A 25,379-nucleotide genomic window follows, 5' to 3' on the forward strand; every position below is an offset into this window, starting at 1 on the left:
GGGCAGTTAGTGGCATTACGCCGGAAGTTTCTAAATAGTTTACCAATAATTTTAAATACCGAAGCATTAAAAAGCTTCTTATACAGTCCCCTTACATGAAAAAAATGATAACATTTATAATAATATTGTCTTACGATAATATACATTTTCTAGTCGTTTGAGAAACTAAAATAACTGGAAATAAATCGTATTAAATGTAGAGTCTAATAATGTAAAAATATTCTATTCTGTGTGTAAAATCGGATGTAAAAAGAGTGCGTTTATAAAACTGAAATTTGATATTACTATTTGTTTTATTTCTTTTTTTCTGGTCATGATATTCAACCTTGACAATGAATAAGTCAATTTGCTATACTGGAAGTTCGGACTTCCTCGTTTCCGATAGAACATGACTTTACAAATATATTCAGCACATCACGTGTAGGTTGTAGGCCTATGTAAAATACATCAAACTGTAGGCCTAAGACGGCTGACAAACAATAATTTAAAAGTGATAGACATGTGTACATAAACGAATGCGCTTACATGGTGTTGTTTAATTGCAAATATTAGGCCTACTGTAGCAAATTCATTCGTTGTTAATAACAAAGGCTGTGATGCTATCACTATCTCAGCTATAGTATTGTACTGTGGATTGAATTTCATATGCTTCATTACACATTGTAAGCAATACCGCCTGCAGTATTGTAATATTAATGGCAAACAACACCGCTAAAGCATACTGAGTCAAAGAGCAAGCAAAATACTTCTGGCGATGGTCGTTGTTGTCGGTTTTCATCATCGATTCCTACGTAAGTGATTGGGAAGATAATATGGCGTCGACGATGGTACAAACCACAAGTAAGATATATCTATCTATCTATCTATACTTATAACAACTACTATATGTATATCGAGGCTTGTACACAAGCTTTCTCATCAGTAAATTGTCACCCATCATATTCCTCCGCAGTCTGGCATATGCAGATGCAGAGCAGAGAAACTCTTTAATGTGATATTGCCCAGTTACTTGATTTATTTTACTTTTTTTTTAACTTTTTATTATACTTAATTTAGATTTAACGTAGGTAGGCTGTTTTAGAACGATACATCAATGTAGTTATTATATGAAATCGTTGATATATACCGGTATAGATGTCATTAACATGTACAAATAACAATTACAATTATTCAAACTGTTGATGAATTAAAAAAAAACAATCCACAACATAAACAATTAATTGTAGTCCAATATAAGGCCACCCTGACAGATAATTTAGATTTAACGTAGGTAGGCTACTTTAGAGAGGATACAACAACGGCTGGTTATGATATGACATTTTTGATATAATGATGTCATTAACATTTAGAAATAACGATTACAATTATTCAAGGTTTGGATGAATTAGAAAAAAAACCACCATAACATAAACAATTAATTGTAGTTCAATATAAGGCCACCCTGACAGCCATCTGCATTGCAAAATGATAATATGTTATGTTTTATCTAAATGTAGACACCGGTGGTGTTTTCTTTGAGTTATCAGCATCAATTCCAAATAATTTGACAGATGAAGAAAACCTTTGCTTAGAAGCCACTTACAGCTTCACCGATTGGTTGAAATGGAGTCAACTTGCTTCCGTAAGTGTCGTCAAATATGAATAATTACATAATGGGCTGGTTTCACATTTAATTGAATTAAGAAGAACATAGAAATGGTCAATACAATAACATCTGCACCAGTCAAGGAAATACTGTATAAATATTGCAGTTACTCGCGTTTAAAACAATATTAATAGCATTTTGACAAAGTACTGTTTCGCCTTTTCGTTAAATTCGATGGTTGAAATACATTTTTTTCGTTTGTAGATATGTATCATAGTATTATTTACCCTTCTTCAAAGACGGAAGAGACTTTATTTGGAATGTAATTCTGGTATTCCAGGTGTCATATAGTAAGTAGATCAAAGTGGCGTCTCATTCAAACTTCCATAGTGAATATCTTCACAATCATGGGCAACATTAGTAGTAGGCTTAGCAAATCCTTTGAACTTGAATTTGAAACTAAAAATGATGTTTAAAAAAAGTGAATTAGGGGTACCAGCTCTTATTCCTGTAAGTTGAAATACCTTCAGTGCCCGGAATGGTCCTATACAGTCCTATACAGTAAAACCTAATCGATAAGTATATGTTGCTTCATCGATTTTTCTTATGAATACTGTGGTCGTGACGATGTTTTTTTATCTGTAGCTAATCGTATTATTCATTCTTGTTACAGCCCTGTAAATTTAGTGGACGCCTACAGTGACAGATTCACATTTGCAAGTGCTTTTTGTAGTTCGTTGAAATGTGTCCTAGATTTGTTTTCGGGTGTTAGTTATTTCGAAATAGATACTACACATGTAGCTGATATATGGAAAGGTAAATCAACAAATTAACATCACATTAATGTATATCTGTTATGTATGTGTGTTATCCATATATCTAACTAAAATAGAAATAAAGCATTTGATTAACAATCAATCATTTAAACACTTTTACAATTAGTAAAATGGGAAACGGAGATGTTACTATATGTTACATCATAATATAAATAATCATCAACTCTTTTCTCCGAAATACACTATGAACAAACAATTAATTTTATTTTGTGAGGGGATTAACTCTAAATGTTCCCAAACCTTTTAAACTGATAACTATGTTTTACAAATTATTTGTATATTCTAGGAACGGTGAATATTATCACGATAGCATTTAACGTTCTTCTCATCAGTGTAGCTTTCTACCCAATATTTATATGTCTTTCAACGCAATACAGACTCATAGGGAACGCTATTGGACTCATGTACACTACATACTGGTAAATACACATGCTTAAATTACTTTTACTAGATGGCACGCTCGCTTCGCTCGCGTACCATCTAGGTCGTGCCCACAGATGGTTCTCGAATACACAGTATTTTCCAGCGAGAAAAAAATGGAGATTTCAAATGTACGTACTGCAGGACTATAATACATTGTCGTTTACAGAAACGAATAAATATACACGATGATTTATGTAGTCAGCTAAAATTAGCACCCTGGGAATTACTTCCGAGAGAGAAACAAAATGAGTCAAATTTTTTTATTTGGACTCATTTAAACAAACCCAATTTGTGTTTTGTATGTAACATTAAGGGTTGAGGGATGGGGGAAGAAGAAAGGTACAAAGAGGAAACATTTTAAAATATATTCTTATCCACTCAGTAACGAAATATTGTTTTTAATGTTTTATAGGCCTATAAATAATATACCACTAAATACAGTAAAACATTTACGATTTAATACTTTGTTAAAACTCTCACTGTCATAGTCGATTGAAATAGTAAAGTACATGTAACGATACACCACTACGTACGTTTATATATTTTTAAATTATTAATTAATACAAACGTTGAGAAGCAACTGTCAGTAATAACGTTTATTTATTTGTATATTATATGTTTATAATCTAACAGTAGGGCCTACCCACACTCACAGTAATAAAGTTTATTTGTATATTTGTTTATATTATATCTAACAGTACCAACACTCACAGTAAGAAATTTGCGATTCAAATTGCGATCAAAAGTGCATTACAATACTATTTATGTTTATTCTCCAAGGGGGCCCATAAATCTAAATCTATACCTCTATGGTTAAACCAAATAATTTGGAATGTTCCATTCATCACAAATCAATACATTTGTAAAAACGTATATTACATTTTTTAAAGAAAATCGGCCTGTCTTCAACATTATGATGCTGTACTCGAACTGTTCAACCGGTTTTCAGCTATTAAAAACAATTATCGTAGGAGGAGATAGGAAAATGCGAAGTGTCCTCGTATTATTGTGTGCGGGTATTTTTCAAATTGACATCCATTAGACAGTGTATACCACGATCGGAAAACACCCCTATTTGGGGCAAATCGTTGAACCTAAATTTGTTCTAATCGTCAATAACTAATTATCGAACTCAATTTAATTAGTAAACAGGGTTACATCAGGTGGTTAAAATTAGTACCGAAAGTACGAACCAACTTTATATACCATCGAGTAAACATTCTAGAAATAACGCACGATTTACCGATTTTTGCCCTTACGTAAATTTATATATAGATGTATGGTTACTCTTTATCATATTCTAAAAAGAAACATTACTGTAATGGACCTACATGCAATTTGAATCACTCGCAAGTAAATAAAATAAAATAAAAAATAAAAGACGCCACGGATCATCCGAACTGTTGCTGGTGATTGGTCAACTCATGTGCGTTGCGCCTACGTCTTTAGGGTTTCGTTGAAACATTATTATCAGGAGTGACAGTGCATTATTTAATATAGCATGACGCAGATGATTCCTTGTTAAAGCTTGGTTCCCACTAGAACGTAACACAAGGACGTAAACGCAACGCAAGCGAGTTAACCAATGACAAGCGACGTTATAGACAGTTAGCAATCACAAGCGAATAAGCCATCGCTTGTGATTGGTCAATTCACTTGCGTTGCGTTACGTCCTTGTGTTGCGTCGCTAGTGGGAACCACGCCTTGGGACTATTTGTACAGTTCGTATTCTGATAAGTTTTTCTTTGGAGCTTCTGAATGAACTGCTCCTTTCTTTATTCTAGAGTTTGCTATGCATACGTTATGTAAATGTATATTGTTGTACAATGAAACGCCTTGGTCGTCTGTGAAATAAATATTTGTACTAATTATTTGTAATAATTGTACTACTAACAGTCCCCATTATTGTCGGTTCAAGATCTTCCAGCAGAGCACTATACTTATAATACAATAAAAACTGTGTAATTAGCATAACTTAGTTTTTAAAGCGAGACCTGTTTAATTTTAATAAATTGTTACAAAATAATGAATTCCTATTAATATTACATTAATATTAAATTAATTCACGATGAACTGTTTTGTATTATAATTTATTATTAAATTGTATACATTTCTTTTTCCAGGGCATTCTATTACACTTATAATCTAATTGCGTGTCACGATTTAGTAGAGGTAATTTTTTACTTAATTTATTTTATACTAATAACGGTACCTACTTATTAATTTTAGATTTGATATTGATAAAACATATTGCATCATAGGATGAAAGGGCAGCTACAGAATTACTTGTATACACATAACGATCTCCATTACACAAGAAGTGTACAGTAATACAATAGGTTTACCACAAGCGTGTTATAAATTAGTAATTCGAAACATCTGCAAACTGACTGGGTGCGCTGTTTAAACATGAATTTAGGTTAGGTTCGTGAAGGTTTTCGAAAATCACGATGTATGCTCTAGCCAGTTCAGCTAGCCTAGAGGATATAGAATCATCCATCATTGTTGAATTATACATTGACATTTTACTGTGTAAAAAACACAATTAATCGTTTACGGTATATTGTGAAGAGAATTTAACTGTGTCAACATGTTGCAATTCTATTTTTATTTTTACTATAACATGTAGCGTTCAATAATTTATTACAATTCCAATATGTCATGTTTTCATTGTAAATGATGACTTTACATTGTTTGACTTATACCATAGTTAAAACGTTTCTTCAGTTTTTAAGTAATACAAAAATGAATACAGTTATTCCCGCTATTATGATTACATTGTTGACACAATGTTGTTACACTATGTGTAGCTCTTGAAATATTACTTTTCAGTTGTTAACTACAAGATATTCTGGAGAATGCTATGCAATTAGCATGACTCTACTCTTAAAACAATATGATAAAATAGTAGTAGTATTTTAATGTTTTATTTTCCAGGTCAATGGTATGCCCAATACGTTGTATTTAAATTCTCCAGTGTTGGTGTGTTATGTCATTCTATTAATCCGGTTTACATGGGGTCTATGTAAAACTGTTATAGAAATATACTTGAAAAGGAGAACACAACAGGTAATAATCAATCAACAATATCAAATAAATATTCATTATAAAATAAGAATGTCAATTTGATATTGGTATTCATCAATAACACAATCTTTACAATTATTATCATTAATAAGTTGGATAAAAATTAAGTTGCTTTGATTAAACTCACTTACTTTTATCATATTATTTTGTTTTCGAAAACCAAGTCTAATTAATTACGTTGTCTATATTTTGAAGTACTTTTCATTATGAAAACCATTTCAGATGCAAGTGAAGCATTGTTTTAGTTATTAGCTAATACATGTAATATGACATCTCCAATTACAACATTAATAACACCACCTCTTTACTCAACCCATACTCTTAATAATTTATTGAAACGCTTAAATTACATATTTTAATATTGTATACGGTAACGTTCGGGATTATTAGCAACCACGACGATAGATAAATCTTGCACTGTAATCTTTTTTGTTTTTTTTTTACTTTGATTTTTCCTAATATATTTGTCTATGTGTTGTACTAGTAAAATGATTGTATTGTTTTCTTAATACTATTATATATGTTTGTTTTACCGAACAGCGTCAAATAAATATTGTCTATAACATAGCCTATACTTTTTAAATAAAAGCCCTGTAGAACAAGATAGTTTGTAGTAGTGATGATATGATGGAACTAATTTTACAGTTACATACTAAAATAACTTTCACATTAATATCTCTCCATCTCTCTTTAAAAAACTCTTTATAATTGTTGTTTTCCAAACTAAAAACACGTTTTCTCAGAACTAAAAATACTTTAACATAACGTTTTATTCCACAGCACAACCGCCACCAATATATAAACACTCTCCGAAAATCGCTTTCATCCAAAAAAGAAAATTGGCCTGCATGCATTTTGAAATCTCAATTCCAAGATAAACAGGTTCACATATATTTTCTTCCAGTAGCCTAGACGAGTAAACATGTACTCGAAAATTTAAACGAATGCTCCCTCCGAATTTTATTTCAAATGGATGAATATTATAATCCACACCTTTATTTTATCACAGTGCCTAATGACTAATTTTTAAATTAAATTTATTGTAATTATATTACAAAATACGGATCAAGAATCGAAATTGACATCGAAAGTATGCAAAAAAATGAACTTAAGTTTGTTTAACTTTGAACTTCTCAACTATTTTTATCAAACAAGATATAAAGCAAATTGTAAGTAACTGTTTCTTATTTTTCAGTTGTTTTTTCCCAAAAACACAGAAGTTGATTTTAATGAAACTCATTATTATGTATACGTCAATCAGTTGTTGACAAATAAGGATTCAGCGTAAGTAGGTTATTATTTAACTTGTTTGCTAGTCATAAACTAATATAGTTCGCTCTAAAAAGAAAATGAAATTTTGAATTTTCTAGGAATTCACTCAACCGGCCGTAAAATGTAATGGTTTAAAAAACATTTCCACTTATAATTCAGCTCCTCTCGTGCATCCACTCTCACTGTGTGTCAAACTCGATACCGCTCAGTCCCTCTGTTACTATAAGCACATGAATGAATGAATAGTTTAGTAGTGATATCCAGGAAATTTTTATTGTCACTATTTTTTTCAGGAACTCGAATCTCAACAAAACATAGGTGGATGTTTTTTGTTGTTTTTGTTTTGTATTTAGGCCTATCCTTGTAAATATGTAAAAATTATGATAAATTTATTCTAGTTTTAATAAAGTATTTTGAATTATTTCTCATTAAAAAAGTAACTATGAGGCTTGTTCATTTGTTTTTCTTATTATTGTTTAAAAAATGTTTTCTTTACCAAAACTTCGTATAACTAAAACATATCATAAGTGCACATATTGAGTAGGCCTACAAAACTAAATTTAAATAAAAAATAAAAATACGCGGTTTTAAAAGATGAACAACTGTATAAGAAATATATAATTCCGTAAGTGCTAACAATGTTTTTCATTTCAGGGATGATGCTCCGATTTCCAAACTTCAGCAATTTGCACAAATATTTTACAAATCTGTTCCAGGTAAAGCATTAATATAAAAAAAGGTTATGGTTGTAATCAGGATTATTGTAATGTACATAATTGTTTAAAATCGTACTTATAAATTGAATATTTTTTTTTGTAACTACGATGTCACCTTGGTAATAATGGAAAGCGCTTAGTTAGGAGCTTTGACCATAAACGCTATGACATCAGCCACTAACTATTACACCCGCACCAACACAGAAATTTGTTTTAAAATTGAAAATCAAAGTGACGCCATACTTTTTAAATTACAAAATAAAAGTAAAATACAAAATAATTTACCTACAAATATACCACACGTATTAAAATGTTTCTTAAATTATGTTGTAGGTTTCAAGTATTCGAGAAGATTTGTAAGCACTATTGCACTATCATCTTTAGCCATTTATCAGGTACAATACTTAATTTATTGTATTTATAATGTTGGAATTACATCAAGCATTGTCCATGTTTGGATTGATATCGGCGTCTGCAAGCAAGAATGTAGACGTTTGGAGCGACTCGACATGGAGCCTGGAAACACAGACGCTGATAAAAACAACATACCAGTGGTATCATACAGTTTGTTCTGTGATGAATTGTTTTTGGACTCGGAGATTTCTTCATTTTAGCAGTTTCTAAAGCATTATTGATTTCAATATATTGTTGGCAAATTTAGGTCTCTCTTCTAATGTATATAATCAAGGAATAGTGAATTTCACTCTTTTCTGATATAATCTAAAAGGTAATTTTGAGTTAGCAAATAGGAGTGGGAGCCTGTAAACATGGCATATTTTATTACTACGGTACTGTTGCAGTCATTTCATTACACAGGTGTTTTTAAAAGAATGCATCATTTCTACAGAAATTGTAAAGACCGTTTCGGTATTTTTAGGTATGGATTAGCTACGTGTCAATTGTTTCAGATAGTCTTCAAGAATTTACAGATGCGGTATCCGACAACAGTACGTCATACAGTGAAATTGCCGAACTCCTAAATCTGACTATACTTATTTCTCTAGAAGAAGGTTTTAAGATTTCGAAAGGTAAACTAAACACTTTTGGTTAAGTTGAGGGTGTTACACCGACACCAATTTCAAGAATGAAAGAGAAAACAATACAAAGGAATTTTGTGAAATAATTGATTGTTTGTTTGGTAAGATATGAGATATGGTATGGAGCCCTTTCCAGGTATAGTCGTAGTACATCCAAAATGGTAATATCTCTAATATAACGAAGTACGATGGGTGTAAATTACTTTAGAATCATTCTCACTGGTTTGGCTTTTGTGAACTTCATACACAAAACAATGGGTCGAAGATACACCCTTCTGATTCCCAATTGTCTGGATTAATAAAAGGTATGTTTGTGTTAAATGTAGATGTTGAAACTTTTTGTAACGTTAAGATAATTCCATTTATTTTCATTTCAGATTCATTTCTTTTTACTTCATATATCGCCATTGGTATTACAGTGTTTTTTATTGTTCGTGCTGTTCTATCATACAGGTGTGTATCATTTTCAAATTTTGTTTCATTGTCTAATAAATTAAACTAATATAATGTTGTTCTTTGTGTAATTATATAGAATAGTGATATTAAAAAAGAAGCACCAAACATGAAAAGCTAACATAAAGGTATAGGCCTTTGTAAAGGTTGTACTTATTTTGTTTTCAGGCGGGATACGTTAATGATGTACAAAGGAGATTTTTCGTTCTGTCCCAATGAACCGTTTCCGAATTGGATGGTTATAGTAAGTAGCTGGGAAATTTCTTTAAATATTAGGTATCAACTATTGTTATAATATTTTATAATAATAGATATTACAGAAGAACACAACTTCAGTGGGATATTTTATTTGCTTTCAACCCGATAGGTTTCTGTCTTATACATGCTTCCATTATTGAATAGGATGCAAGTCTATGTTTAATTGTATTTTTTGGCACCGACTGAGAGAAAGTATTATAGTAGTATAGTTTCCAGTTATTTATCACGATTAATTTTCTTTTTTCCAAGGTATCTGGCTTCCGATATACCGGTTACCACATAGCATATACTATATGGGGTAAATACAATTGTAACATATTTATATCGAAAATAATGTATAGTTTAGTATGTACAATAGGCCTACTTTAAATATTAACATATTTTTATAATATTTATACTACAATCGGTACTTTCATCATCATCAAACATATTACCTGATTATCAGTGCTGTGTCTCCACATAATGCAATATTTATAGTAAGGACTGTTTGGTAAAACAGCATCTTATTTGTATCACATGTGGTGCCTGTAAAGCTAGGTTGAGGTATAGGTTATGGTATATGATACTAAGATACGGTATGCATATGAAACACATGTGATGATGTATTATCAAATATTTCTATAATACTGGAGACTAAATACAGTTACCGAGAATTGGGTGACCATATTAGAAGTGGTTATAGTTCACTATATCAAAATAAAAATAAATTGTGTAGTTGTACATAGTTCCAGAGACATAGTTTCGAATCCTGGTTCAACCTAAATTTGTTCCGTTTGTGGATTTTCTATTGTATATGTATAATCATTAAATAAAAAAAAAATGTACTTTCTATTTCATTGGAAGCTATGATAACGTAATATGCATATGTTTTAGATTTTAAAAAAATCATATAAATACATAATTATTATACTTGTATATTTGCAGGTTGTTTTCTTCTTCAAAGTACTTTGTGGTTGGTTAGTCTCTTTTGTATATTCTTCATCATTCATCCGTTTCAAGATGGAAGGTATACCGTCGTTACGCAGTTTATCAAGGAATATGGGTAAGTTTGCTTTTTTTCTCAAATCTATTTGTGTTAAGATTGAAAGAGATTTGTATTAGGGAGTTTCCACAAGAGCATGCAAACGTTAACCTAATGCTATTTCCAAACATGCAACGTGCAAGCTCCGCACACTTGGTAAACAATCCCCTAGTTACGTCGTCAGGAACATTTTCTAACATGGAAGAATTTTTGCAGAAAAGAAAATGATAACTTAGACCTATGTTTTTAATTCCAACAATACGAATTGTGAATTGTTTCATTTTACATGGTTTGTCTTTAATACGAGCGGCGTAAGCTGCATGCGCGATACATGCGTTGCGTTATAAGTTTCGTCCTTAGTGCAGTGTATTGGCTAAATTACACTGTTATACAAACTATCCTGTTGATGTCATCTGTTAACGCTAATATTCTCGTACAAAAATGTATTATTTATGATTATTGTTTAGGTTGAGTTTGGTAGGAACGTATGCTTTCTACTACTTGCAAGCATTAGGAGCTTTCCTGTTTTTCCTTCAAAATTATGGTGATGGTGTACTTGGATTAGACAACAGGTATTTACTATTTATGGTCACATTATTTACAACTAAAACAAGTAGCCCTAACATTACTAAAGAAGGACGAATATATTGTATTATCAAAGAAACTCCAGTAGGCCTTTCACAATGTCTGTATTATTTTTTCGTTTGTAGAAGATACTTTCACAACGCTACATACGTGCTTATATTTTACAATGTCGTAATCGGGTTAGCCTCCTGTCTAATGCGCATTGTGAAGGCAGTGCTTTTTGGTTTATACTACCTTGGACGGCTGGATCGGTGTTTATTAATGCGAGGCTGGGAACTCTGGGATACAGGTAATATATAGCTGTGCCATAGAACATATATTTTATCTAACACTACATGAATATACCATAGAGTCAATCTCGTCAATGGCTTTCAAATCAAGTTTCAGCTGAAACAGTACAATCGATTATACTTTTAATTTAAAAACAAATAATGATAATAATAGATGTCATTGATTATTTGATCATAGATATTCGACAACACGAAACTTTTAAGGACAGAAATTTCAAAAAAATTCTTACAACTCACTGAACACCCTGGTTTAGTACACTGAATTTTAAGTTCTATATTTTAGGTTATCGTTCTTATCTTGGTTTCTTGCGTTTGGAAATTGTCCACACACATCCAGTTCTTGTATGCTTTTGTCAATTCATTCATACAAGTGCGTCTCAGAAAAGGTCAACCAATTCAATCTCCCAGACTCCAGGTAACGTATATAATGTTTCCTTGGGTTTCTATAGTAAATCTTACTTTAAAAAATATAGATCCATCCCAACTTTAAAGTTCCTTACCAATTTTAATATTTAAAATTCTGCAGCTGTTTTTCTGTTTTGAAAGCTCTTTTTATTTCCTGGACGTTCAGTTTCTTCTGGACTCAATAGAGTCATATCATCGCTATTTGATGACGACATACAAGCAACGATCTGTAACTAAATTTTGTTGTATTATAAATCAATTAGGTATAACAGGTCCGTATTACATGGTGTTTATTATATGTCTAGGTAAAATTGTTGCAAAGGTTAGTTTTCTTATTAACAGAGCTTTTTCCTGTTTTACAGATGTCAAGCTTAGGTACTTTTCAAGTAAAAGGCCTACTAACAGTGAGACTGTAACCCCAGAGAAAGGTGAAAGTCGTCGAAAGGTAGCGCGTAACCGGTGGTTTGTTGCCATTACACTGTATCGCAACCGAAAGCTTGTGGCATATAGATCTCCAAAAATAAGTGATTTGAAGAAAGAAGAACCAAGCATAGTGTAACAGCTTAATTAGCAGTATTATCAGGTGTGCCGATGAGAACCCATTGGTTGTTTTGTAAAATTGTGGACGGTTCGCGCTTTTTCTGCAAGAAAGCTGTATAGATTGATATGTTTTTGATTTTCAATTCTTCAACAATTAATCAAATTGCACTCAGAAAAACAGACTTTCAGAAAAACAAATTATTCAGAAAACCAGATATTTTTCGGTTCGGTTGTGTTCATACTTCGTATCAACTCTTCCAAAAACCGAACCAACAATTTTCGAGTTTTGTTTTTCTGAAAGTCTGTTTTTCTAAATGCAATTTAATTCATTGTTGAACTATTATTAAAAAAAACACATCAACAGTAAAAACAGTAAATATTTATAGCGACTAACACCTATTTCATTATCTGACAACAATCAATAATATAAACCTATTAATATATTGATCTAAACAGTAAACTTTAATTTATTTCCTGCTTTTTTATGAAAGTTTTTGTTATCTGTGCTCAGATAACAACGTGTTATATAACTATATTAATTTTTTATTTCAACACATAATTATTTTGTGAACAGAACTGAACGTTCACAGTGAATTTTAAAACAAGCAAATTAGACATAATTACAACATATTAAAGTAAACTGAGAAAGATTAGAAACTAAGAAATGTTGTTCCCAACTTCCGCCTACCACACTGAAAGTGTTAAAGAGTGGCTATCCAATCTATTTTGAACAATATCATAAGTGGTCTAATATGAGGTAGGATGTTCCGAGTTTGATTCTCGATTGGTTGGAAAAAAGCTCAAAGTACCTCACCTTTTTTTATATATTCTCCAATTTACTTTAATTGAAAATAGTGGACGTTATCGTACAAAGAAACTTCACATTCATACACTTTGACAAATGTTTATAAAAATGTTGTTCAAAAGAAAAATACAAATACAACAGTACATTGACAGTGATTCCTTTGTCAGGTACCGTGGAGGTTCAGTCAACTTACTAAAAAAAAGCAGAGTTTGCATTGAAGCGGGACAAGCGGAAAATTTGAAGTGGACACAAAGAGTAAGGAAGTATTAGTTATTATTATTATTATTAATTGTTTATTAAGTTTTAGGTAAACAAATAAACGACAAGATGTTGTTTAATAGGAAGTAATCTTAAAATATTATATGTAATAATCATTTTAAAATTAAGTTATCTAATCTTTAGCGATATTACCACTTTTAAGGCTTCTATATAAGTTGTAGAAAAAAATAAACGTCACACATTCGGTTATACATTATTGTCGTTTTGACGACGAATATTTTCGTGAAAAGCAAATTTGTATATTAAATATTTTATATAGCCCTATTACTATCATGGTGTTCGTGGTGTTTGTTTTTCTTTTATTTGTGAACAATGTTGTTTCTGTTCCAATACAAGGACGGTAAGTTATTATTGTGTTAATTTATGACTAAAAGCTTTTTTTTAAACCAGCCATTGGCATTCACAGGTTTCTAAAACGTATGGCAATACAATCGTCATCATTTTTTATTAGTACGATTGCCATGTATTTAAGAACAATTGGTTTTGGCTAACGAAAATATAAATTTTCCCAATTTAATGCTAAAGGATATAAACCAATTATGATAATATTAAAACAAAGTCAGAATCTTCTTATAATGATAAATTGAACAATTCACTAAAAATGTTTCCTCTATCATAGTTAATTTGACACATTTCCCAGCCTTATTTTGTTAAATTCATATTCTGTGATGTTCTTAATTTGTTTACCTTATTAATTTAATTGGTCAATTAATACGCTACCTTAAGACTCTTGGTACCTATAAAATATTTCATACTGTGTAAATATATTTCATTACTTGAAAATGAACAAATAAAGCTCGAAATATTGTTTTATATTCTCACATATCAAACTTATTAATGAATCTTCTGATAAATATATGTAGGTACATAATGTAACAATACGAGCATCGTATGGTCATTGCATTATATTTTATATTATACAATCCGACATTGATTTACTAAATACTGTAATATGATTTAATTATTTATTGTATGACTGTTTTAGAGGAGTTTTTTTTTGGGAGGAATTAGTTTACAAAAAATGTTGTCTTATACAGTACTGTTAATGTCACAGTAATAAATTTACACAGGCCTATACAAAATATATATTATCTATGCATGAACTTATAATAATTAGAGTAAAACAATGTATACGTATTTCTAAAAATGTTGATATATAAACTACAGTCCGATTTACAGTATTTACACAATGTTCGATATCATGTTACCGATGTGTAAGACCGGAATAAGCTCAGCGTTCACACGTTTATTCATTCATTCATTTATTCAATCTTTCCGAATCTCAGGTTCATGAAAGTAAAAATTACATATACATGAAATAAAATAAACAAGACTAATTACTACTAGTCACTCAGGATGCCATTCCACCTGGAGAGCATCTTCGACTTAACTAAGACGTTGCTTATAATCATTGAGACTAATACAATAATACAATTTAATAATTTAATACAAACAGAACTTCTTATAATAGAAGCTGTGTATTTTTCAATCTTTCTATACTTATACAATAGGTCAATTTACTACTATTCTTCCACTGATACATTTAGATGATTTGGGTAATTAGAATTATACTATTAATAATAAACTTTATAAACGTTTTAGTGAAAATGTTTGCAGTAGGCAAGTATCTGTTTTACATTCACGTCAAGTATCCTACTCCGTCTCTTATCAAACCAAAGGTTACACGAAGTGCGGAGGATTTGGTTGGAACCGCTGTGCAACATATAGGTAAATTTTAATTCAAGGCATTTATTTTATTTAGAGACTTTAATTGAAAATTTAAATTTGAGGTCTATACTATAGGCAAAGAAAGTGAGGCTATCTTCTCTGGTTCCAACCATGTTGTTGTTTTGTGTGTAAAATGGATATGTTATTCTTGAACTCTTCTATTTCAAAATACCTTAGTCAACATTGAAATTGTTGTTTTATCATTACTGCTGGTACTAAATGCAATGTTTTCTTTAGTCGGCGATACAGCCGGGCATACCGTGTCCAGTATTACAGCGTGTACTCAATTAACTACTTTTGCTGTAGCGGTTGGGGTGAGGATGACTTAGGAGGATGTACACACCGTAAGTTTATGTATAAATTATGTATTTAAATAAAAGTTGAAAACTACCACAAAATGTTCAAGTGACTGATCATTTGAGTTGCTGGCTAAGTTGTGAGGTGTTTTCTAATTCGTTATAATATATTATCATTATAAAGTTTTTTTCAAAAGTTCTCGCTTTTGTATGTCCTTTTTAACAATATATTATTATAGTTTATGATGAATACATTTTAATTGTATTGTATTGTATTAATCAACCAACGAAAATCATGTACGAAAAATTCAACCCAGAGACCAACCAACATTATCGAGGTATATATGGAGATCTTTGATTAGTAAAAATTGACGTAGTCGAGACACTGTAAACTTAATTTATTGTTATCGTAAAACAAAAAGCTTTGCCGAAATCACGCTAGATGTCAATTTCGTCTTTTAATTCGTCGGAGACTGACCGCGTCGTCAGCACGAAAGGTGCCTAATTTACATCACCAAGATTGTTGAAAATCTATTGTAAAGTGAATCTTTGTTTAAAAAAACATACAAATTAACGGTATTTTTTTGTTTATGGATGGGTAGCATTGTGTCCACCTAATGATTGCGGCGTTGGTGGAACATGCATTGATCCTGACACGTGTGAATGCGAAAACGGATTTGAAGGCTCACAATGTCGTGGTAAGTTAATTATTCAATCGAAACCAATTCCATTTGTGTCGATTTGTTACTACATAATTATATATAAATCCAAGGGCAAATTACTGAAAAAATGACAATGATGTGGGTATCAGTTTCTGGATCTCAATGGAGATACAAAACAAAAGCGAAAAGCTAAATCAAAACGAGAAGTAAAAAAGCCAGAAAAGTTAGCAGAGCTTTCAGGCAACACTAGCCCTTCATCAGTGCAAGGGAGATCTTTGATTACTAAAAATCGACGTAGTCGAGACACTGTAAACTTCTAAATTTATTGTTATTGGAAACACACATAATACATAATTATATATATATATATATAGATATGTATATTCGAACTGGCGTTGCGCTAAACCTAACCCGTCTTTGCGTTGCTATTGGGAACCAAGCGTAAGATATTTTCCTAGTGTAGGCTGACACAATTGTTATACAATTTTGTGATATTCTATATATTTTAGATATCGATGAATGTGCGGTTAACAAGGGTGGGTGCCAACATCTTTGTATTAACACCGATGGAGGTTACTATTGCAAATGTTACACAGGATATGTATTATTGACAAATGGAAAGGACTGTGAAGGTAGTAACATAAATCACTCCTAACTATAGTTGAATGGAAATCTTGAATTTATTCTAAACTACCATAATATATACTATTTATTTTAAACTTGGCTGCCAACAGTTTATTTGTAACAGTAAATGAATTAAACACACAATGTATTGTACGAAAACCTAATCCTGCCACATGAATATAAATATACCTATGTAGAAAAAAAGTTGTCTCTTAAGCTTTCCTAAACCAGGCAAAACAATAGAATATGATACCGATTACACTTTAAATAATAATAATACTAAATATACATTATGTAGGCGCAATCCAAATTACACATTTAATTAAAAAATTGAAGTAAAAAATAATACGGCTTTTGAAATATTCTATAGTTACTTGTACCCCGCCATGTGTAAACGGGGAGTGCACAGCTCCAGATAACTGTGAGTGTGAAGAATTTTATGCAGGCGATGCATGTGACGATGGTAAGTGACATTGAATAAATAATAAATTGATTTGCCACTGGTTATACAATTTTTCTATAATAGACTAATTGTTGTTTAGAACACTCAGATTTTATAATAATATATTATTAATATTGTAAATGATTTAAAAGTTGAATTGTCTATTAGTGGATGAATGTTGGAAAAACGTTGATGGATGTGCTCACATATGTACTAACAACTATGGCGGATTTGAATGCAAATGCTTTCCTGGGTATGAACTTTCAAGGCTTACTGAATGTTTGCGTAAGTTGCTACTTCTAGAAAATCTTGTACCAACATTTTCATATTTCACATTAAGCAGAAATATAACAAGAGTTTGCATGGAGCAATCTATGCTTACTAACCCATTAGAAACAAATTGTACCCTCTATAATTAATTCAAGCATTCTGAGGAATTGAGTACAAGTATTTCAAGAATCACGTATTCTAATTGTATGGCTATATAGCCTAAGTAACTATAATTTGGGTTATATTAAAAATTATTTTTACAGCTGTTTGTGATCCTTCTTGCGAGAATAACGGCCAGTGTACGGGACCCAACAACTGTGTCTGCCCGGATGGATACGAAGGAGAGAGATGTGAAATTGGTATATATTATTACACAATATATTTTTTTTTATCTTATGTGGGTTCATCCCACTTTTATTTCCATACAACTGTTCTCTTTACATATATTTTTCACTATACACTATACATATCATTATATTTACAATGTTTGTTTAATCATCTGTTTACATATACTTATTTAAAGAGTTTTATTCATTTGTTTACATATTATCACATTGATTACATAGCTTCCTCCTTTTATACATATTATCTGTAACACATTTTCATTAAAATTAAGATTTTATAATGTAGTCATTACCAGACTATTGTATTGAAAACCGTTGAAAATCTCGAATTAATTACCACAATATTATTGTTTCAATATATTGCATTTCATTATATATATTTATTATTTATATTTATTTATATGTTTATGATAGATATTGATGAATGCGAACTCAACAATGGCGACTGCGAACATTTTTGTGAAAACCTTCCTGGAACATTTAGATGCTATTGTTCAGAAGGATATTCTGGCACCACTAACTGCACAGGTATGCAGACGCATTACCTACTTTACCTGTAAATATTCAATACACATTAGAAACATCTGTTAAATTTACTTTTTATACAAGAACTATGTCTTGTGTTGCTCATACTGACATTTTCTTTTGTATTTGATTCCATTGTTTATATTAAGCATAGTTTGTGTTTACAGCAATATTTCAAGAAATTGTTTTGATGTTGATCGGGACGTTTATGATGGTTTTAAGTTTGTGTTGTGTTTAGAAAGTATTCGATTATTATCATCTTTTTTAAATGTTGTGTTTTGTACTTTTTAAATTGATGTGATAGATTCGTTGAAATGTATTTTGATATTATAAAATAAATAGGAATTATTACTACTACTTACTAGAAGTAGATATGTAATAGAACAGCAAGAATGAGTTATCTTACTCTCAAATGGGGTGAGTGCCTTGATTCTAACTTCTAATCATTTCAACAGATATTGATGAGTGTTCCTTCGCCAATTGCCATAGATGTACAAATTCACATGGTAGTTTTGAGTGTTTTTGCCACACAGGATACGAAGCCTACGATCTATACAACTGTGAAGGTACACATATTATGTTGATTTTGTTAAATTTCTATTAATTTTAGTTTCGTTTTTATGTTTATTTCTTTGTGTGTTTTGTAATACTTTGTCAGACTCGCTTACTTTTATTTTCAATTTACATCGCAAACACTCATAATTTACATTGTGGTTATATCATACATTTCATTAAATAATATATTTTTTAAACAGAAACAACTTGCTTCTTTTTTATTTGTGACTTTTTTATGAATCTCTTCAATCTACTGTTATTGTTTCATCAGATGTTAACGAATGTACCAGTGGTATTGACGAATGTGGACAACTATGTTTAAACTCTATCGGTAGCTTCAGATGCGATTGTATTGACGGTTGGACAATTAATAAAGATCAGAAAAACTGCACAGGTAGGCTATAGAATAAATAAGCATGATGATGTAGTTCTTTTTTGTGTCGTTTCGTTTATGTATTTGCTATTCAATACAATAAAAAAACAATACATAAAGAGATGTAACGTACTGATGCAAAATACTTCGCTGTAACTTAAAGTAATACATTGATACTACGTTTATGTAAATACAGTGTCTTCGTCTTACATTATGTAGGCATATTATCAATTCGCATGAAATATTTTAACAGAAAGTATAATTATTATGTGATTCTGAAAAAAAAAATAACCACACTTTAATTTCTATTTTCAAAAAAAGTATACAATTAATATAAATAAAATATAATTTCAATCATTATGTATTTTCAGCCAATCCTTGTGTTGAAGTCGGTCTACCGTTTAATGGAAATCGAACATGTACAGGATTTACAACAGGCGAAATATGTCTTTTTTCATGTGAATGGAACTACCGTTTATTAGGATCCAATCTGAGAGAATGCTTACCGAATGCTATGTGGAGTGGTCATACAACACTCTGTGAAGGTTTGTTTAAACTGATTTTTAAAGCATAGTCTAGCCTAGACTATCAAACTAGTTTGACAAAAAGGTGTGAAGTACTCAACTTTGGTAGTCATATCATCATATTGATATAAGGCACATCACATTTTTTTGTCACATAAAGTTTTATAGTGTAGACAGATCTTTAATCGTTAGTAGTAGTTGGTAAACTATAATAATTTAGGCCTAATGAATTCATGCTGCACTCCTGAATTGAACATATTTTCTAGACTTGCTTTAAGTTTCTCGTTATTGTTTTCTTAGCATTCCTTTACGATTTTCTGCCGTAACTACATGTAGATTCCAGCTTAAGTATACATATGACACGCTATTTGTGCCAAAAGACAAAACATTCAAATCTTGTCTACAATATTAAGCCGAATCGCCGTCTACAAACTATATTATTATAAAATTGTTATATTTATGTAACATTTCGTTATGCAATAAATAAAGCACTCAATGGTGCTTCATTGCAGCATTCGACTTATACTAAGTTTCTGTATGTGTTAATCATAGTACCGTGTTTTCCAATATAAAACCCGTATGTATGGCCCTTGCATAAATAATAAACAAAGATTCTTTCTCTTGTGAAAATACAATAACATAGTATTACCGTATTACCTTTACAGAGATGCTATGTCCTAACATTCCTTCACCTAACAATGGATACATCCTTTTTCCATGCGAGAATCAAATTGGAAGTCAATGTAGTTTTGGTTGTGACCCAGGATATTTCCTAGAAGAAAGTATTGTTACAGAATGTCTATGGCCTGGAACATGGAATAGCACTTTTCCAAAATGTATTGGTAAGATACGGTAGTAACCTGTTCATATGTTAAAGATACCTGGTAATACTATATAAGCTAATTTCGTGTCACAGTAGTTCCAATGCTATTGTCAGATGTTTGTAAACATTTTTTAGAATGTTGTGCAGCTGGTTGGGAACAAACTTGTAGCGTGCGGCGTCTACTGTTCAATATAATACAAAGAATATAATGACAACATCCACTATCATGGGTTACCATACCAACCATTACACATCTTGCTTCTCTTGATCAAATGTATAGTCTGATGAAATACTAAATGTCTTTACATTTAGAAATGCAGGTGTGTACGCCATCTCCATGTGCAAATGGTGTTTGTCGAGTATCGCAAAATGAGGTAGGTGGATTTCAATGCGACTGTTCCGGGACTGGTTATACAGGGAAGACCTGTGCAGAAGGAGTTGTAACAACACCAGATTGGCCTGACGTTTGGGTAGGAGATGTGTATGATTTCGAATTCATTGCCAAACCAAAGCAAGCACTTGATTTAACTATTGAAGTAGATTCAGATAACGTGTTTGTTGAGCCCTATGAGTTATCATTTTCGTTAACAACAAATAATATTACATGTTCTATTCATGGGGTTAGTCAGGGGTTTGTAAAAATATCATATGTCTTGAGAGGAAATGAAGCAGCTGATTTCGTCACACCAGACGATGACGAAATATTCGTGTTACAGAACAACTCGTTGAACACTGTTGATGAGAAATTTACACCGGGCTATCGTCTGCCCTCGGGTTGTTTTGTACTTTCTGATCACTCCACCTGTAAAGGAATAGATTATTCATCTACCGAGAAATGGACGAAGGTAAATAACGTTTATATGGAAACTAATGGCGTTGTATCATTGGCAACTGAGACATTCGAACTGCCTCTTTGTCTTGACGGACAGGAATTTTCAATCGGTAAGACACCGTTGTCTCAAAATAATAACTGTCAACGTAAAAATGTAACATTGGCTAATATTCAAAGCTTTGTTAAGTTTAACTCTTTGTATCGTAATTATACGCGTCAGCTTGAAAATATTCTGCCAGACTGGATGACTTTCTTATCCATCGATATAGATCCAATGAATGCTATATCATCTTTGTCAACATTGAGTCTTAGCGGTACTGATGTTAAATCAATCGACTGGTGTTCAGCTGCTCCCGTTGTAAGTGATAGCCAGTATTCTGTCTTCTTACTCTCTAAGGCAGAGTTAACTATTGGTGGCAGACGTGTATCTCTGTCAGTACCAGCATTCAAAAGAAAATATTGTTTAGTAGTGGGTGTATGTGATATGACATCTGGAACTGTGATGATGGTGTTTCCCGAAGGTTCAAGAAATATCTTAAGTTTCATCAAGAACGTATATTATAATGATGTCCTTGCAGTGGATGTCAATGTTCTTGCATTTTCAAAAACGGATATGCTCAATCCAGAGAAGAGTAATACAACAGAACATCAGTCTTCTCTGTCAAATCTGAGTGAAAAACACAACACTAACATTTTGGCAAGTCTACAATACTCCTACTACATCAACAACACAGTGTTGGCAAAAGTCGAAGGCAGTGGAGATATCCATGTATCCCTTGAAAATATTACACAGGTGTGTTTTGTTTTAATTTATTATTTTTATTGAGGAGAGAGGTAATGTATTAAATAAATACAAATCGTTACCTTTATTTGTATTTGTATATATTTGTGTTTTTACAGTTATTCAGTCATCTTTTTATACAACGTTGGGAGTTTAAACAGTTTGGAGATTCCCAAATTACCTTATTCTGGAGAATGCTTGGTGAAGACGTAGAACTAAATTTCATTTCAATTCAAGGGAGTAGACCGATATTGAGCTCAATCATTGGTGGTTAGTTTATTTTTAAATTAAATAATTAATACAACGTAACAATATGAGAAAATGTAATGATTCACCAAAACCATATAACAATAATAATATAAAAATAATGACATAACCTCCTATGTTATAGAAGTAAATCTGATTTATTTTGTAGGAAGATCCTTTTCATCTGATCAAGGAATAATATTGGAATCATCGACGTCATTTGGGGTTTTTGACGACACGCCGTTTTCATGGTTGCTTAAGACCGACCAAGCTGATGTTGGCCTAGAAGTGTTTGTAGATTATGATTTGTCACCGAAACTTGAAATTCCAAGAGATCTTAACACCATGACGAAGATTATAAGTGATCTACAAACCCTACCGCCTAAACTAAGTGCATTGGCTTGGCAGTTACTTTTTTGTGGATATGTTGATTTATATTCTGATCTACTAGCTGCAGCCACAGATTTGAATGTCAGTATAATGAAGTATTTCCCCACTTTAACTCAAACAGATTTGAAAGTAATTGCTAACGCTTTAGCAGAAATACGCATGCAGTGTAAAAGGAGTCTATTAACTCTGTGGAATGTTAACGATGAACTGATTAGCAACACGAATCAAAGTGATTTGCGAAGTGATGATGTATTAAATGTTACAAGACATTTGGAAAGTCTCAGCAATAACATTCTTATTGAAGCACAGAATATTTTCGCTTATGAAAGTACGTCTGGATCTGGTTTTCGCATGATTTCAGAAGTTTGTTTGTCATCACATCTCTGCTTTCCATCGTTAAAGATAGAAGTATTGAATTCTGTGAATAATTCTCTTCCATACAGAGATCTTCAATCAATTTTTCAACCAAAACCTTATGTTTGCATAACAGGAGAATACTCCAATGCGATAATCCTCAATAAATTCATCAGTATCCAGACTGGATCACGATTAAATTTAGCTTTTGAATCTAACAACAACTATTGGCAAGGAAGTATTCCAGTGTTTATCGCATTTCTTGGAATTGAACAAAAGACAACTATGCATCTTACAATGACAGGAACCTGTTTCAGTTTTTCTGGTAAGCTTTGGGGTCTATATGATATGGTTGGAAATGCTAGTTCTGAATTGAGCTCGTTCGAGTCGATGGTAATATCTCTATATGGCAACATTGCTGCTGAAGGGCCATTATCATTAGGAAAAATTCTAAAATATAAAGTTATTACGTTTTCCCAGAAATCTGCTGACGATAGCGAACAAAGACTGAGCCAAGCTACGCATTCTGTTGAATTAGCAACAACACAATTACAGGATGCTTTAGATGACGAAGCTATACAAAATACTAACGTAGTTGAAGCTAGAAAAAAACATGATCATGCAGTAGAAGAGGTTATGGAAGCCAACATCGCAGTTGAAAGTGCACGACAATCATTGGAAAATGCACGCGAAGATACAAAAGAGGTTGAAGAAAGCTTGAACAGTGTGTGTACAATTACTGAATGCACTGGGGTATGTTTACCTGGCAGTAGAATTGTTACTTACTTGGAAGACGTTTATGCATACGTGCCATATGAATGTTGTAGTAACAGAGACATATCAACAGTTGTTTCTGAGACAACTAGTTGCTGCTGGAGTTGCTGGATCCCAACTGAGGTTAAGGGCGGTTTTAAATTGCCAAAGCTTGTTAGGGGTGTTGCAAAAATAGCAACTGGTAGATACGTTAAAGGGACAATACAAGTAGTAAATTCTGTAGGTAAAGACAGTGAAACATCGTGGACACTAGGCGAATGTTGTGAAGAGTGTCAAAAACCTGTTTTAATAACAGTCACGTTTGAGTCATGTAGCACATGTGTCAGTTATGAAGTCGTTGGCCAGATAAAAAAGATTAAAACCGAAGAAGTTTCTTGCAGTGTACAGATCCCGGATGCTGAATGTGTAAACAACAACGAGCAATGTCGAAAACAGCGAACTCAATTATTTGATATAATACAAAACGTATCTCCTGACCTCACTGTACCAATTGAAGAGTTTGATGATGCTGTTTTACTTGCATCAATTGCAGATGCAGAATTGAACGAAGCTATAATCGAACTAGATGATGCATTAAACCAACAAAAGGTAGTATCAGACAAGGTATTGGCGTTACAGAAACATCTTAACAATACTCAAGAGGCGCTGGACCAAATACGCATACAGGTTTCAGCAGGGCTAAATGTAAAGCAGCACCAAATCAATGGATCACTTGAAGGAAGTTTATACTTCAAAGACCTGACATTTAACATTGATCTAGTTACAGAAGATATTTCCGTGCTTCCTATAGTATGCTACATAACGCTATCATCCACTCCAGTATATATACAAATATTTCTTGACGTCACCAATTTAAATTATACAATTGAAAATGCTGCTCTTTTCATTACGGAAGAGTTGTTTGGTGATATAACAAGATCAATTAGAAGAAGAAGAGACACAAGAAACATTGGCCTTCACATAGAACGCGACGCTACTACCATCATTGAACAGCCACCTATTCAAACAGTAGATTATGTTCCGACAAACGACTCACTAGATACCAATATTACTAGTAACCTTTTACGAGATCAAAAAGTTGTCCAAAATGAAAAGAAGTGCACAGACTATAACAATATACTAGATTTTATCGAAAATTCATTCCAAACACTTCTGGAGATTGTAAATAACAGCAAATCTGGCAATACAGAGGCATTAGAAAATGAAGAGAGATTTCAAAATGACTACTTGTACAATCTATCAGC

General features: G+C 32.0%; 1 protein-coding gene across 1 annotated transcript; it reads left to right on the top strand.

Moving 5' to 3' along the window:
- The first annotated feature begins 608 nt into the window (after nt 1-608).
- Nucleotides 609-14,226, top strand: LOC140052499 (stimulated by retinoic acid gene 6 protein-like). Its single transcript, XM_072098106.1, has 19 exons — nt 609-840; nt 1,497-1,621; nt 1,850-1,935; nt 2,259-2,401; nt 2,708-2,840; nt 4,968-5,016; nt 5,782-5,913; nt 7,127-7,215; nt 7,858-7,919; nt 8,253-8,314; nt 8,797-8,947; nt 9,334-9,409; nt 9,578-9,653; nt 9,917-9,965; nt 10,592-10,709; nt 11,156-11,260; nt 11,399-11,562; nt 11,847-11,978; nt 12,331-14,226. Exons 1-19 carry the CDS (start codon nt 813-815, stop codon nt 12,525-12,527), a joined length of 1,977 nt encoding a protein of 658 aa, XP_071954207.1. The 5' UTR covers nt 609-812; the 3' UTR covers nt 12,528-14,226.
- The last annotated feature ends 11,153 nt before the right edge of the window (nt 14,227-25,379 follow it).

The sequence above is a fragment of the Antedon mediterranea genome, chromosome 6 (assembly GCF_964355755.1).
Source record: "Antedon mediterranea chromosome 6, ecAntMedi1.1, whole genome shotgun sequence".
NCBI lineage: Eukaryota > Metazoa > Echinodermata > Crinoidea > Comatulida > Antedonidae > Antedon > Antedon mediterranea.